The sequence below is a fragment of the Salvelinus namaycush genome, chromosome 16 (genome assembly GCF_016432855.1).
Source record: "Salvelinus namaycush isolate Seneca chromosome 16, SaNama_1.0, whole genome shotgun sequence".
In the NCBI taxonomy this organism is placed as follows: domain Eukaryota; kingdom Metazoa; phylum Chordata; class Actinopteri; order Salmoniformes; family Salmonidae; genus Salvelinus; species Salvelinus namaycush.
In genome coordinates, this window is record NC_052322.1 from 20,254,523 (window position 1) to 20,270,125 (window position 15,603).

At 42.3% G+C, this 15,603-nt stretch overlaps 1 protein-coding gene across 1 annotated transcript; it reads right to left on the reverse strand.

The window, feature by feature from the left end:
- Positions 1 to 1,475: 1,475 nt before the first annotated feature.
- LOC120060688 (G-patch domain and KOW motifs-containing protein-like) lies at positions 1,476 to 12,396 on the reverse strand. The gene is made up of 11 exons (XM_039010089.1): positions 12,155 to 12,396; positions 8,593 to 8,786; positions 8,322 to 8,461; positions 5,892 to 5,998; positions 4,083 to 4,284; positions 3,689 to 3,821; positions 2,862 to 3,027; positions 2,492 to 2,603; positions 2,308 to 2,377; positions 2,104 to 2,189; positions 1,476 to 1,939 (listed from the first exon to the last, which is right to left on the reverse strand). Exons 1-11 carry the CDS (start codon positions 12,364 to 12,366, stop codon positions 1,811 to 1,813), a joined length of 1,551 nt encoding a protein of 516 aa, XP_038866017.1. The 5' UTR covers positions 12,367 to 12,396; the 3' UTR covers positions 1,476 to 1,810.
- Positions 12,397 to 15,603: the final 3,207 nt, after the last annotated feature.

The following is a 15,603-nucleotide window of genomic DNA, read 5'->3' on the forward strand; positions in this document are numbered from 1 at the left end:
CACTTTATTTTAAGAATGTGAAATGTCAGAATAATAGAGAATGATGTATTTCAGCTTTTATTTCTTTCATCACATTCCCAGTGGGTCAAGTTTACATACACTCAATTAGTATTTGGTAGCATTGCCTTTAAATTGTTTAACTTGGGTCAAATGTTTCGGGTAGCCTTTCACAAGCTTCCCACAATAAGTTGGGGGAATTTTGGCCCATTCCTCCTGACAGAGCTGGTGTAACTGAGTCAGGTTTGTAGACCTCCTTGCTCGCACATGCTTTTTCAGTTCTGCCCACAAATTTTCTATATGATTGAGGTCAGGGCTTTGTGATGGCCACTCCATTAACTTGACGGTTGTCCTTAAGCCATTTTGCCACAACTTTGGAAGTATGCTTGGGGTCATTGTCCATTTGGAAGACCGATTTGCGACCAAGTTTTAACTTCCTGACTGATGTCTTGAGATATTGCTTCAATATATCCACATAATTTTCCTCCCTCATGATGCCATCTATTTTGTGAAGTGCACCAGTGCCTACTGCAGCAAAGCACCCCCACAACATGATGCTGCCACCCCTGTGCTTCACGGTTAGGATGGTGTTCTTCGGCTTGCAAGCCTCCCCCTTTTTCCTCCAAACATAACAATGGTCATTATGGCCAAACGGTTCTATTTTTGTTTCATCAGACCAGAGGACATTTCTCCAAAAAGTACGATCTTTGTCCCCATGTGCAGTTGCAAACCGTAGTCTGGCGGTTTTAATGGCGGTTTTGGAGCAGTGGCTTCTTCCTTGCTGAGCGGCCTTTCAGGTTATGCCGATAAAGGACTCATTTTACTGTGGATAGATACTTTTGTACCGGTTTCCTCCAGCATCTTCACAAGGTTGACTTGCACTTTTCGCACCAAAGTACGTTCATCTCTAGGAGACAGAACGCGTCTCCTTCCTGAGCGGTATGACGGCTGCGTGGTCCCAATACTTGCGTACTATTGTTTGTACAGATGAAAGTGGTACCTTCAGGTGTTTGGAAATTGCTCCCAAGGATGAACCAGACTTGTGGAGGTCTATAATTGTTTTTCTGAGGTCTTGGCTGATTTCTTTTGATTTTCCCATGTCAAGCAAAGAGGCACAGTTTGAAGGTAGGCCTTGAAATACATCCACAGGCACAGTTCCAATGATGTCAATTAGCCTATCAGAAGCTTCTAAAGCCATGACAATTTTCTGAAATTTTCCAAGCTTTTTAAAGGCACAGTCAACTTCTGACCCACTGGAATTGTGATACAGTGAAATAATCTGTCTCAACAATTGTTAGAAAAATGACTTGTCATACACAAAGTAGATGTCCTAACCGACTTGCCAAAACTATAGTTTGTTATCAAGAAATTTGTGGAGTGGTTGAAAAATGAGTTAATGACTCCAACCTATGTAAACTTCAACTGTATATTTATATATTAGTATTGCCAACAGCATGATTATGCCATTACTGTTGTATTATTGCCACTTGAGTCAGGACAAAATGGCTTTGCGGTTGACATGATTTTATTACAAAGATACACTGACAAAAGTTACTCACTGTACATACACTCTTGCATTTTATGACCAAACTCTGTAAAATGAAAAGGACATGTTTGGATGTTTGGGGCAGGTTGAGATCAGTGTTGAAGTGGAGGATAAACACCCCTGAACACTTTACGCACCTTTTTATTTTGCGCAAGCGTTTACCCACCTAATGTGGAAAAATGCATTGAACGTATGGGGAGGGTTACTTTATTCCCCCACCAATATTTTAACAGTACATCACTAGTTATATGGTAAAAGCGGAGGGTGTCAGTGATCTCCCCCTCCTACGTAATGGCAGATGGAGTCATAGTCCAGGGTGAAGACTTTCTCCTCATATCTGTCCAGCTGCACCATGGCCCTGCTCCTGTCTCGGTCCCTCTGGAGAATACGACCTACCTGAAACACACCACGTCATTAACTACAGACACTTCAATTACTTGTATATTTAACATTTTGTACTCCTCAATCCAATCAGTAATGAAAGCTATGAAACAAATCCGCATGGATATTTTACAGGCAAAGTGATAACGATGAGCCAACCAACCCATCCACTCACTCACCTGCCCCCTGTGTTCGCCGAGTACAACCATGATGTCCTCAGAGTCAGTCTTTGGCACAATGGTCTCCAGCATCGTCTGTTTCACATCTATGTTATCATGAAGACATAAGGGCATCATTGAAGGAAAAATAGATGAGTAGAGGGAACACCAGTTAAAAGAATATGGGTTGGAGTAGGTAGAATGTAATTCAGCAGTAGAACTCACCATCTAAGAATCTGCCCTCCTCAGTACGACACACACAGATGTTTGGCGACAAGACATCCTCTATTCGCATCTTCAAAAAACAGCATAGGACATTCATTAAATTGATTCTAAAGATCAACACCACAGAACTGTAGTGGGCCGTAAAGTGTCAACAGGCAATGAATTGTGCACCTAGTGTTCATACCTTTGAATTGTAGTATTTTCCCCCTTTGAAGGCTTTATCTACAAAGCGAACTTTCAGGTCTCTCTGGAGCCAGGAGGGGGCAGCAGGAGGTAGCTTTGCCTGGGGCTTCTCTCTAAGGAGAGAAGGGAAAAGGTGATACAAACAAAAAAAATAATTTGAAGCAACTATTTACTCTCAAATCATTTTATGTGTTATCAAATGAAATGGTGTGAGTAAATAATTGCTTTAGAATTTATGAAGGAGCACTATAATCCAACATAAACATTAACTAATCCAAGTCATTAGTTAATTAACCTCTTGTATTTAAAAAAAAATAATTAAAAAAAATCCTACACTTCCAACCTCATCCCATATTTTCAGGATCCTCTACCTGTCCTGACTAGAATCCCGGTGTTTCCTTTTTCTCTGGTCCTTCCCTCCATCCCTGTCCCTCTCAGAAGATCTACTTTTCTTCCTCTCCTCTTCCTTGTTACTCCTCCTCTCTTTCTCCTCCCGTCTCTGCCGTTCCTTCTCTTTGTGGGCCCTGCTGAGGCGACCTGATTGGTAGAAAGATAGTGTTACATTCGGAATGTCACTAACAGTCCAAGGGGGCTCCATTAAACAGTTTCATCACAATGATCAAGTAGTCTCATCTGCATTATTGCTATGCTAGTGCTGATACATATTGACCTATTCAGCAATAACAAATAAGCCACATGAGAGCAGTACAATTGGCCTGTTCACAAACAGTACCAGTGTATATTTGACTGACATTGCTTATGTGTGAACCTCCCTCCACTCCAGAAACGGGTCCTTCTGATTACTGACAATAAGAGCAGTGACATCATGGCTGTTTTGGGTTGGAATGGTAAAAGGCCAGATGGCTCCTTTTCACACAGAGGCTCAAATGTCACTTAGCTAAAGGAGAGAGCGAGCCTATGGAATCAGCCCAGCTCATCACTCAACAACAGACCAGTCTGCCCTTCGGTTGTTTTTTCCCCCCCTTGTTCTGGTCTAGAACCTTCCATCCATGTAGTGAGTGGGTGTCTCAGTATTGCCAAGACAACAATATTGGAAATAGTAACGGAAAGAACATTTCCATGACCCTGTATGACATTTGTTTGCTCAACTAAATTATTCCAATATTTTACGGTAAACAGGTTCAATGTCATTTCAGAGAGCAATCACAAAACTAACATGGTGGTAGGAGAGACTTACTGAGGTCTTTGCCGTTTTTGTCATATTCTGTGCGGTCAACCAGTTTCAGTGCATATTGACTGATTGTCACAGTCTTGCTACCAATCGCAAGCTTGACCACTACTCGTGCATTGTCCGGATCAACTCCTTCAATCTGTAACATAGGAATGTTGGGGCAATAGGAGGGGTGTTGCGAGGAGGGAGAGACAAAACAGTCAATCAGTGTGCAAAGGCACAAGTAGAGAGACAGTTATATTTGAGCAAAGTAAAGCTAATTGTCTTGCTATGAAACAACAACTATGACACCTAAGATGGCCTACGAGATAGTGATATGCCACAGTGTTATGTTCTCAGGAGATTGCTGTTGCTTTCTGTAGTTCCAGAGGGTCCAGACAAACAAAGCCAGAAATCTCACCTTCCCGTACAGGTCCTTGTGTGCTCCAGACTCCACCAGCACATGGCCTCCAGGCCCCAGGACTAGGGTCTCCTCCTTCCGCTCATCGCCTGGCTTTGGGGGCCTCCGGGGCCCGCTGGGCTCCAGGTCCCTTATAGCAGAGCGGTCAGCTCCCAGACCCAGACCCTTCGGCCTCAGCTGGTGCTCTATGGGCTTCACGTCCCTAGAGAGAGGAGAGAGAGAGATTAGGTGGGAGCAGGGTGAAAGTAGATTCTTCCTGGTATGGGGTCCCTCCTGTGTGAGAATGCCCTTCTTAAAATCCACTTTTTTTTTTTATGGGCTTAATCATAGAATGACATATGGAATCCGTATTCATTTCATAGCATCTCTATGAGCCTAATAGTCAAGATTTGTCATTTAACTTTGAAAATGTATTAGCCTACCTTTTCATGTGGCATAAACACAACCTGTCATGTATTCATCTGATTGTCAAACAATTACTTCAAAAGGCTCATGTAGTCTACTTGTGCATGTTACTCAAGGACGGTGGTTTTTCAGCCTCATTCAGATATTTTTCTGCTTATAATTTCCAACATCTTGTTAGTCAACTTGTCTATAATTAGATAGCCTACATGCAGCTTCTCTTCTGTCATTACTTGATGCTTGTCTAGAATTCTAAATAAAGCCTTGCTCCCCAGAACAATGTCATACATCGATAGAATGATCAATGCATCATCAACAATCTAGTTGACATCGGTAAAGTTCTTTCATTCCTGCTTCTCTCACGGAGCGAGGATTTAGGGACAATGGAGATTTCCAAATGACGCCGGTTTCAAGGAAATCAAAAGCTTTGAAAACGATCCAACATGTTTCTGATAGTATTTCAGTTAATCTTGGATGCATATTTTATGTGGTTGAAAATGAAATACTGTCAGCTTTAATGTTGCTGAAAGAAATTGCTCGTTTAGGCTACACAACAGGTCCCTAAACACATATTTTCATTCTTTCAAGATGCTGAAATGAATCCTATTTCTCCACTCCTATTCCCGAGACAAAATGTAGATTTGTTCTGTAATTTTACTGCGAGGAACACTTCATTCAGCAGGAGTTAACATTATAATAGGCTACATGTGAGGCCTACAGTCTACATTCAGTGTTCAGACTTCAGTTACTATTCCAACGATTAGGCTACTCCACCCATTTGATAGGCCTAAAAGTAAAGAGATATCACTTACAAAACACCAAAAAGTGTTATGAATGACATTGACAATTGCCCATTCATTAGGTCTACACAAGTCAATTCGCTAATTTTCCATGCGGTCATGATAAAGTGTAATAGCCTACAGTTTTCATGGAATCTGTGTATTAATGATCGTGATAGGCTCATGTTTTACCGGTATTGCGTACCCCACACTATTTGCTTTGCTGGGACTTCGTACCTGACCGTTCCGGCTTACTGTCAACCCTGGGTGGGAGTGAACTAGGAAGTATAATGGGATGAGATCGACCCCTATGTCTATGAGTCAATGGGTTTATATTTGCAGACTAGCAAACAGATGGGCTTAAAGATTAAAAACAACAGTGGCCAACCACAGTAAGATTGCATTACTAAAACTACATTATTTACTGTACTCTGGGGAAAACAGCATAATCATCTTATGTCATTACTTATTTTCTGTAATATAAGTCCGATGCCAAAAACCTGATGCAACAAGAGTGGATAATATTGGCATTATAAATAAAGCAGACATAGCAAACCAGATATTTTAAAGGCATTAAAAATAACACGGGGATTGGGGATGAAGACTGACTATGAGGGAGAATACGCACTGTTTGAAGGTCCGCCCGATGCCCTCTCCGGCCTTCCAGCCCATCCCCTTCAGCATGGCTAACCCGTACACCTCCACAGGAACACTGTCATAGTCTGCCTCTGTGGACTGAACACACAGCAATTGATCAGACACACGTCACATTCTATATGCAGTCTCAGATAGTGAGAAAAACAGACATCACTCTTTACACACCCACTGGTACAGTCTAATGCTCTGTACATCTGATTGTCATTTGTGTCAGCCTGCCAGATAGTGTTTCTATAGACTGACAGATGCTTGTGTATGTCCGGACTCCATACACAGACAGAAATAGCTGATTCCAATGTTGTTGTTATACAATCCTTTGGCTCTAGGCTGACAGACTCAGACCAAGTTGACAGAGGTCACCAACCACATCACAGCAGTGTAGAGACATGCTGCTGTCATTCATGTGGGTGCTGTCTGTCCCAGTGCCATGCTCCTCACTAGCTCCCTTATGGGCTCTGTCTGCTCTAGGGGAAGCTGGGATCACACAATAGTGGGAGAAGCATGAAGGTGGAATGAGCCAGCTCCTCAGCCCCTCCCTAATACGGTGCCTTCAGAAAGTATTCATACCCCTTGACTTATTCCACATTGTTGCGTTACAGCCTGCATTCAAAATAAATAAATAATAATTCTCACCCATCTACACACAATAACCCACAATGACAAAGTGACTTTTAGAAAATTAAATACTGAAATACCTCATTTACATAAGTATTCACACCCCCAGTCAATATTTTGTAGAATTAATTTCCCACGGTCTGGTGGAAAGCAGACTGAACCAGGTTTTCCTCTAGGATTTTTTCTGTGCTTAGCTCCATTAGTTTATTTTTTGTCTTGAAAAACTTCCCAGTCCTTAGTGATTACAAGCATACCCATAACATGATGCAGCCACCACTTATGCTTGAAAATATGTAGAGTGGTACTCAGTAATGTGTTGTATTTGCCCCAAACATAACACTTTATATTCAGAACAAAAAGTTAATTGCTTTGCCACATTTTTGGCAGTATTACTTTAGTACCTTTTTGCAAACAGGATGCATGTTTTGGAATAGTTTAATACGCTACAGGCTTCCTTCTTTTCACTGTCAATTAGGTTAGTATTGTGGAGTAACTTCAATGTTGTTGATCCATCCTCAGTTTTCTATCAAATCATTAAAACTCTATAACTGTTTTAAAGTCACCATTGGCCTCATGGTGAAATCCCCGAGCGGTTACCTTCCTCTCTGGCAAACTTAGTTAGGAAAGATGCCTGTATCTTTGTAGTGACTGGGTGTAGTGATGCACCATCCAAAGTGTAATTAATAACTTCACCATGCTCAAAGGGATATTCAATGTCTGCTTTTTTATTTTTTTATTCCCCATCTACCAAAAGGTGCCCTTTGCGAGACATTGGAAAACCTGAATCTGTGAATCTGTTGAATCTGTGTTTGAAATTCACTGCTTGACTGAGAGACCTTACAGATAATTGTATGTGTGGGGTACAGAGATGAGGTAGTCATTAAAAAAATAATGTTAAACATTATTATTGCACACAGAGAGTCCATGCAACTCATTATGTGACTTGTTAAGCACATTTTTACTCCGGAAGTTATTTAGGCTTGCCATAACAAACGGGTTGAATAGTTATTGACTCAATACATTTCAGCTTTTCATTTTTAATTACTTTACAATTTTTTTATTCGAAAAACATAATTGAACTGACATTATGAGGCATTGTCTGTAGGCCAGTGACAAAAAAAAAATGTAATCAATTTTAAATTCAGGCTGTAACAACAAAATGTGGAAAAATCTCAAGGGGTATGAATACTTTCTGAAGGCACTGTATCTAAAGTCAAGACAGATGTGAGATGACAGTGATGAGAGGGTGGGAGATGGGTGATGAGGAAGATATGCAGAGAGGAAGATGACTGTTGGTCTCTAGGGAGAGGGAGGGCAAGCGAGTGTCATCTCGTTCGTAAGATGCTGTCAGATCTGAAGTGAGTACGTGTCATGCACACACACACACACACACACTTCTCTGTTGGCACGGTTCGGTTTGGTGGAAATATCCTGCGGTCAGCACTTTCACACAGTCTCTGGTTTCAGTCCCAGTTAAACTGGTCAGTCCACCTCCATCTGTCATCGCACACATTCTGTTGATCTGACTTTCACACACTTGTTAATCCATCACGCGCTCTCATTCACTCATGCGTATCATAACTTTCCATCTCTGTTTAGGAATCAACATCTCTCTCGTAATCTGACACAACTTTCAGTCTGTCCAAGTTGCCCATCCTAATTTGACCTCACACATAACATTTGCTGTGAAAATGCATTGAATTTACTTCACAGTCTATTGACACAACAAGACCCAAGAACCAGACGGTCACGGATAAGGTTCCTCTGACCCTCGCCCCATACTTACAGACTCCGGTCGCAGGTCCACCTTGATGTGGTCTCCATCCTCAAACCCCTGTGGAGCCTGGTTCTGCATCAGCAGGGGGATGGTGAGGTTGGGGTCTGCTTGGTCCCCATTTTTCCACTGATCAAGCTGCCTCTGAGATTCTGAAAGAGAGATGTGATATTGAAAGAGTGATTAACGTATTAATGGTGGATTCACAACATTAGGATAAGGTGCTAATTTCTGAGAGGCTATCTTCACTGAAGTAGAAACTGAAGCTGACACAGACATGCACCTTCAATAATTTCTTTGACAGCCTGTGATTCCACTGAGTCCTGCTCCTGAGAGGGGGGTTGTGTTTTGGCCTTATCCCCCCCTCCATCACCGTGCCCCTGGACCTGGCCAGCTCTGTTTTCCTGCCTGCTGCACCAGCGATTCCTTTGGATGAGTGGAATGATCAGCTCCTTTGGCTTCTCCACAGGCTTGATACTAAGACGGACAAAGGAGGTAGAAAGCATTTACTAACTACACAAAACAATTAGCTTTGCAAAGGCTATGTCCCAATTATCTCTCCTTCCTCCCAAAGTGTGCACTTGTTTGCTTTCCTTCACTGACTTGAAAGGAAATGACTGGTATAAGAGATATCGTGAAAATTCCCACAAGCCCATGGCTCCACCAATCCAGATTTTTGGGAAGTAGTGAGGGATTGTACACATTTCAGGAGAAAGTATATATTGGGACGCACCCCCAGGCCTTTTCTCAATTAGATTGAGTCCTCCTTTTGAAATGGGTCAAAGGTGTCAACATGGGCCAGCATCACTGTGGAACGTTTGACACCGCGATGAATTGAGGCTGTTATGAGGGTAAAAAGGGGCTGCAACTCAATATTAGGAAGGTTTTAATGTTTGGTGTACTCAGTGTTTAAATCATTGGTTCAAACAAATGTACCGGTAGAAAGCAAACTGACCAAGGTGGAGAAATCATGGCGGAAGTGAATTCGGAGTTTGAAATGAGAAGCGAATTGAGTTGTAGAAGAGGAAATGACAACAGAAGTCTCGAAGAATGGAATGAAAAATAAAAAGTATTGATAGTTGAAGGGGATGATGGTATATATCAGACAAGGGATTTGTTTCTTGTTGGGATACGATTTTTTGATGAGTGTCTCGAAGAGGGTAAATCATATTTTGGGAGAAGTTAAGTCAGAGTGACCAGGAGTGGGCTTGTCCTGACTAATTGTGTGTCTGAGAAACTGAGGAAGAGGGCCTCACAAGAATCGAGTCACCTGAAGCATCGTGCTCTGAACTCCGGAGTAGAACACCTGTTAAGGGATTCATTTCTGGGGTGTGGATGGAAGTTAAGGAGAACAACCTAGTGACGAGAATCCCAGGTGTGGTTAGTGCCTGTTGCTTGACCCGCATGGTGGATGGAAGAAAGAAAGTTTATCGGTTCTATCGTTTTTTTTTGATGATGAGCACCTCCCTACTCATGTAAAGCTGAGGTATATGAGGTATGCATTAAGAGCTTTTGTCCCCAAACCATTACAGCGCAGAAATTGTAAATAATTTGACCACGTTTTAAGTGTGTGCAGACTGGTGGAGTATACAGAAGGTTGGAGTGAAGAACGTCCATTTTGGAGTGCCCTGTAAGGGTGAAAGAGGTTGATGAGGCAAAAGTTAGGGCGGTCCATCGGATCTCAAAAGAGCAAGTGAAGTTGAAGAAATGGTAGTAGATGCAGCAATGCCCATAGTGAATAGGGCTATTTGTCAACCAAGAGAACCGGGCATGCTGTACGTAAAGAAAGTGGATGTGTGGCATTCAATGCAACTGTGATAAACTGCACGGCTCAAGTATAAAGGAACTCAAAGAAATAGGACATCATTGTGGCTGCGGCAGGAAGCTATCTGGGGCAGCAGGAAAATATCTGGAGCTTCAGGAATTCACAGCGGAAGATTTACAAAGGTTATTGGCGATGGAAGATGTGCTGTCCTCCTAGGCTCCTACTGTGTAGGGATCTGACATGGATAATTAGTTTTAACAGATGTGGCATGGAGCATGTTGATGAGTGATTTTCAGGTAGACAGTATGAGGTTTTTTTTATCCACATTTGTCTTTTAGGATCTTTTATTTTCATCCCACACAGTTGGTGGTGACAATACACCTTTTTGCGTGTAGTTCACTATAAAACCCAAAGAAGAAGAAATGTAGCTATGGATGGACATTGTGGCTATGAGGTGGGGGTAACGGACAGGAAAAAAGGAGAAAAGTGGAACATATTATAAGTAAATATGGAATGGGGGAATGCACATGCCTTCTGGAAGATCTGATGAAGGTGAAGATGGTGGACAGAAACAAAAAGGTGGAACATATTTTGAGTGAATATGGAGTGGTGGATCACGCATACCTTTTGGAAGAGCTACAGAAGGAAATTGAACATGATGAGAGAAAATGATTTAACTGCGGTGGCAGGTGCGGTGAAGACCACCGAGTTTGAGCCTTGTCCTGAGTTGATTCTGGCCCAGTGTCAGTGAGATTTTTGGAGAGAATGGATCATTGCCTTCTGGCAGATCCATATGTAGTGTTAGGTTGGGTGGAGAAGAGGTTGGGGAATGTTGGGTGGGTGAAAGTGACTCGAAGTGGAATTGTGTTGATTCTTTGCGTTTCTGCCGTCCACTAGGAGCGTGCGCTCTGCACCACGTAACTGGGGACAAGAACTGTGACTTGCTTTCCTCTGGAGCAGAGCGCTGTTAAAAGGAGTGATAGCTGGAGTGGCGTTGAGGAGGATCAACTGAAGTTGAAGCTTCCCAGTGTCTGTGACACCTGCCATTTGGTGAGATGCAAACCCGTTGGAGAGCGGTGTGAAACACACAAGACACGGTCTGTACTCTTGAGTTTTGATGCAGGCTTTACCAGATAAAGTCAAGTTAGGATGTGTCAGTTATCCCGTGAGTTTTTGTCCCAAATCCATTATGGTGTTTTAGGTGTCAAGCTTATAGTCATGTGGCAGCAGTGTGTAGGAGGGAAACCCCTAAATGTGAGAAGTGTGCAGGAGGACATGAGACAAAGGAATGTGTATTGGTGGATAAAATGGTGTGTGTAAACTGTACGGGTACCCATGGTGCTGGATATCACAGCTGCCCAGCGAGAGAAAGGCAGGTTCAGGTTGCCAGGGTCAGAGTAGTGCAGAAGGTGTTGTATGCTGAGGCAGTGAAGAGAGTAGTAGAAGAAGACTGGTCCAGGGTGAGGGATCCTAAGAGGATTCATGTGAGAGGCCAGTAGAGAGTGATAGGAATAGCATGTGCTTCCATAAGTTTTTTTTGTTGGTGTTAATGGCCATGGATGTCAATTGTACCGCAGGAATGGAATGTAAAAATCACGGAGAATAGGTACAACATTTTACTGCAGAAAAGTTGCATGTTTTGACCAATAGTGTCCCATCCTCCCAGGCTGCTGGCCTTGAGTAGGATCAGATAGGTCCAAATTAGTGGAATTGTGTAGATGTTTTAATGGGTGCAGCCAGGGTTAGTTGGTATGGCAATTTTTCACAAAGTGTCATGAATTCATACAAGGGAATAGTAGCCAATGTTACTACGGAATAGTAACATGCACCAATATTTGTTTGCGGGCCGCCATAATACCAAAGAAGAAGAAATGTAGCTACCGGCAAAGAGTTTCTAAACCGTAAAGTCTTTGCTACCGGTGGCTAAATACATAGCTAACTAGCGAATACATAAAGGGACAGCAACATGTTTATTCAACATACAGGCTAGTAACGTTATTAGCTGACTACTAGGCAACAATATGTATTAATGCAACTGTATTTAGACACCAACATTAGAAGCTAGCTAACGTTAGCTTACCTTAGCAATTCTTTCCCATCGACTCCGGTTAAATAATCTCGCTCATCTGCGTTGATAGCTTCATCCCGACTAGATTTTAATTTAGTTACAGTTTTGCTAAAACCAAAAGATATAGCCCCTGATTTCCTCTCTCCTTGTTGTTGATGTGCACTAGATGTTGATGTATCAACATAAACGTTCCTGCTGTTTTGCTCCTGTTGAGAGGCCGCCATGTTTGCAAGGCAAACTCTATATGGGATGCTTAGGACGTCCCGACCCTAAACATAACCATTTTACATTTAATCTTGGGATGTGGGATATACATTGGGATATTGGGATATGCACGGACCATGTTTTTTGCGATGTAGGAGGAGAGAAAATAGAGTTTTGGGTAATGCAGTTTTATGTGGACCGAAAGCGCGATTTGATGGATCAGTTTAGATACCAAGTAGCGGCGCGTGGGTAAAATCACTGGGGTAATTGCGTTGTTTGCTCAATAGCCTGTTAATTAATATGTCTTGCAACTGTGATATATAGGCCTAACGGCCGAGACAATAAGATTAATAAATTCAACCACACCTTTGTTTTATCACAAAACCGGGTAGCAACCTCTGTCCAGTGAAGTCCACAAAGCATATTGTGACAGATAGGTACATGACCTACAGCATGGTCAAGCAAGTTAATGTTTTGGACGTTTTTGGACCACTAAACAACTATTGATTTAGAACCACAGAGAGTTACCGCAAGTTGTAAAGAAAACAGGAGCTGCCTCCACTATTCCAGCACCATTTCAACTTCAACATCAACAAATCACCTCTGACCGCTTAGTCTAATACAGTGACAACTAAAAGATACCAAAAACAATTTAGTCCAATCAACGAAAGCTAAATATGTGGCTGTCCATGGTTCTGATTTCTGTGTGTGTGTGTGTGTGTGTGTGTGTGTGTGTGTGTGTGTGTGTGTGTGCGTGCGCATTCGTGCAAATAGAAAACATGTTGACTCACCCTACTTGTAGAGAAACACCAATGCCATCCTCTCTTTCATGTTGACAAAACGGTCTATCACTCTGTCATAAAGTACACACTTTTATTTAGTGTTGTCCTAGGCTACCTGGCTAAAATGCTTGCTCGCTAGCCTAACTTACATTTATGGGCAACGTTAGCTAGTTAACATTAGCCTTCTACATCTAGCTACATATTGAACTTCCAGGGGCACAACAATGTATGGATTAATGGTTGGATCAGAATCGCCATTCTAATCATTTGCCAGTACTGTAAACCACAAGTCCAAATCCCTATCTCCATCCATGGCTAATTTAGGAACGGGACAATTTTAGCTAGCAGGCTAGCTAGTGTAACAGTATAACTTTATGTCGCCGTTACACTAGCCACCGGAGGACAACAACACAACGAGATGCAACAATTCAAGTTTTTCTGTCCATTATGTATGCTCTCAATGGGATTTGATAGGAGTGACGCCAAAATCCAAGCTGGCTTCCCCTAACACTTTTTTGGGGTGCGCCAGGACCATTCACAGTTGATTTTGCTCAGTTTACTCAACGCTGATTGGAAAATTTGTTATACTTTTTTTGTCAAGAGATGCCAGATGCTTGCTGGCTTCCCTTGCCTTCAATGCTAATCCCGGCAACAATGTCATACTTGTTTGGACCAGACAGCATCAGATAGATGGCCTACACGTAGAGAGACAGAGGGGCGCTGTTTCGCTCACTCGATGCTTTCTCCTGAGAGATACATTCAGCCTCTTGCGAATTGAACGAAAATTATGAAACAGACAAAAGATACATGATTGTATGTATTTTTAAAATTTTATATTGGTACATTACTGGGGGAAGCCTGGCTTCCCTTTGCATCCATGAATACATGCCACTGTTAGACACTACATTTCACAAAATGCCTTTATTATAGGGAATTTTCTGTTGCACAACTGAATGCATTCTACGGAAATGTGTCTTCCCCATTTAACCTAACCCCTTTGAATCAGAAAGGTGCGTGGCTGCCTTAATTGACATCATCAGCGCCCAGGGAGCAGTTGTTGTTTGGGGTTAACTGCCTTGCTCAAGGGCAAAATAGCAGTTTTCCCACCTTGTTGGCTCAGGGATTTGAATCAGTGACCTTTAGCTTACTGGCCCAACGCCAGTAGTCGATTGTACCTTTAATATATGTTGTATTTTATATTAGAATAGGCGTTGCAGATTCGATGCCCAACCTGAGTTAGTCCAATGTGTTAATTAAGTTTAGTCCATTACTTCAACTTCAGCATACTGTGTTTGATGTCTATTATGTCAACCTCTCATCAGACTAGCCTAATGCTAAAAGATGAGCGGATCGGACAAACTAAATAAAGTGAAGGATAATACTGTAGGCCTGCACTGTAGGGGCGGTTCTTTTCCCCCAACTTCATTCCCCCCCCCCCCCCCCCCCCCCCCATGCCCCCACCTCCCTTGGTGCTCATTTGCGTTATCATTGTTTCTCTTTGCTTTTTGTGACCGAGAACATTATGCTAAAGTCCCACGCAATTTTGACCTGTTCAACTGCCGCAAGGCATCGCTATCGCGCTCTGACAGCATCGCATCTCCAGTTCCGTAACACCTCTGTCCAGTTAAAATCAATATCGCCGCGTGTCTTTTCTTTACATCATTGGCCTCAACTACAGTGTAAAAATTCGGTTTAACGTCTACAACCAAACTGATTTATCAAAAGAAGATAAAAAGCAAAGGGATATGCCGAGAAGAAAGCAGGAATTATGAAGGTGAGCATCGGTGTCTGGACGAGGTTCGTGTGTTAGCCTATCATTTCTGCTACCAACCAATAAGTGAAGAGTTAAACATAGACATAGCCCATGTTAAGTTAAACACCCATGCCATGCATCCATTATCACAACTAACCCCAGTCTGTCCATGGAATAGCCTACCAGGCTCTTGATTTATAGAGTAAACCTGTCAGATTTGCCGTTTTTTTTGCGAGACTGTTTTTTTCCTCTGTCAGATCACGGGTCTCGTGCTCAGCTGTAGAGCATCCTGTACAACAGTATCCAAATACTCCGTCTGGCGTGCACATCGCGTCTGGCGTGCACATCGCGTCTGAGTGTCTCTACAGAAACTATCGATAACAGCTGTCAATAAACTCGCTTAGTCCGATTTCAAATAGCTTGAATTGAATACATTTAGAATAGAAACGTATTTTCCATTTATTTTTTCATTTTCAATTGTGACTGTTTGGGTCAAGTGTAGTTTCGGTCGGGTCAATGTATATAGACGCGTTTAAACGTCTCCTCTTTGAACGGCTAAATTGCTTGAAAAGAATGTGTGTATGTCAGCGCCAAGGCAGGTCAGTATTTTTCCCTAAATATTAGGATAACAATGTGACCATGTGTTGTGAGAGTGTGGGCTCCTTATACAGATGATGAGGGAGGGATATCTTCCTGATAAAGGTGACAGTTGACTGGTCAAA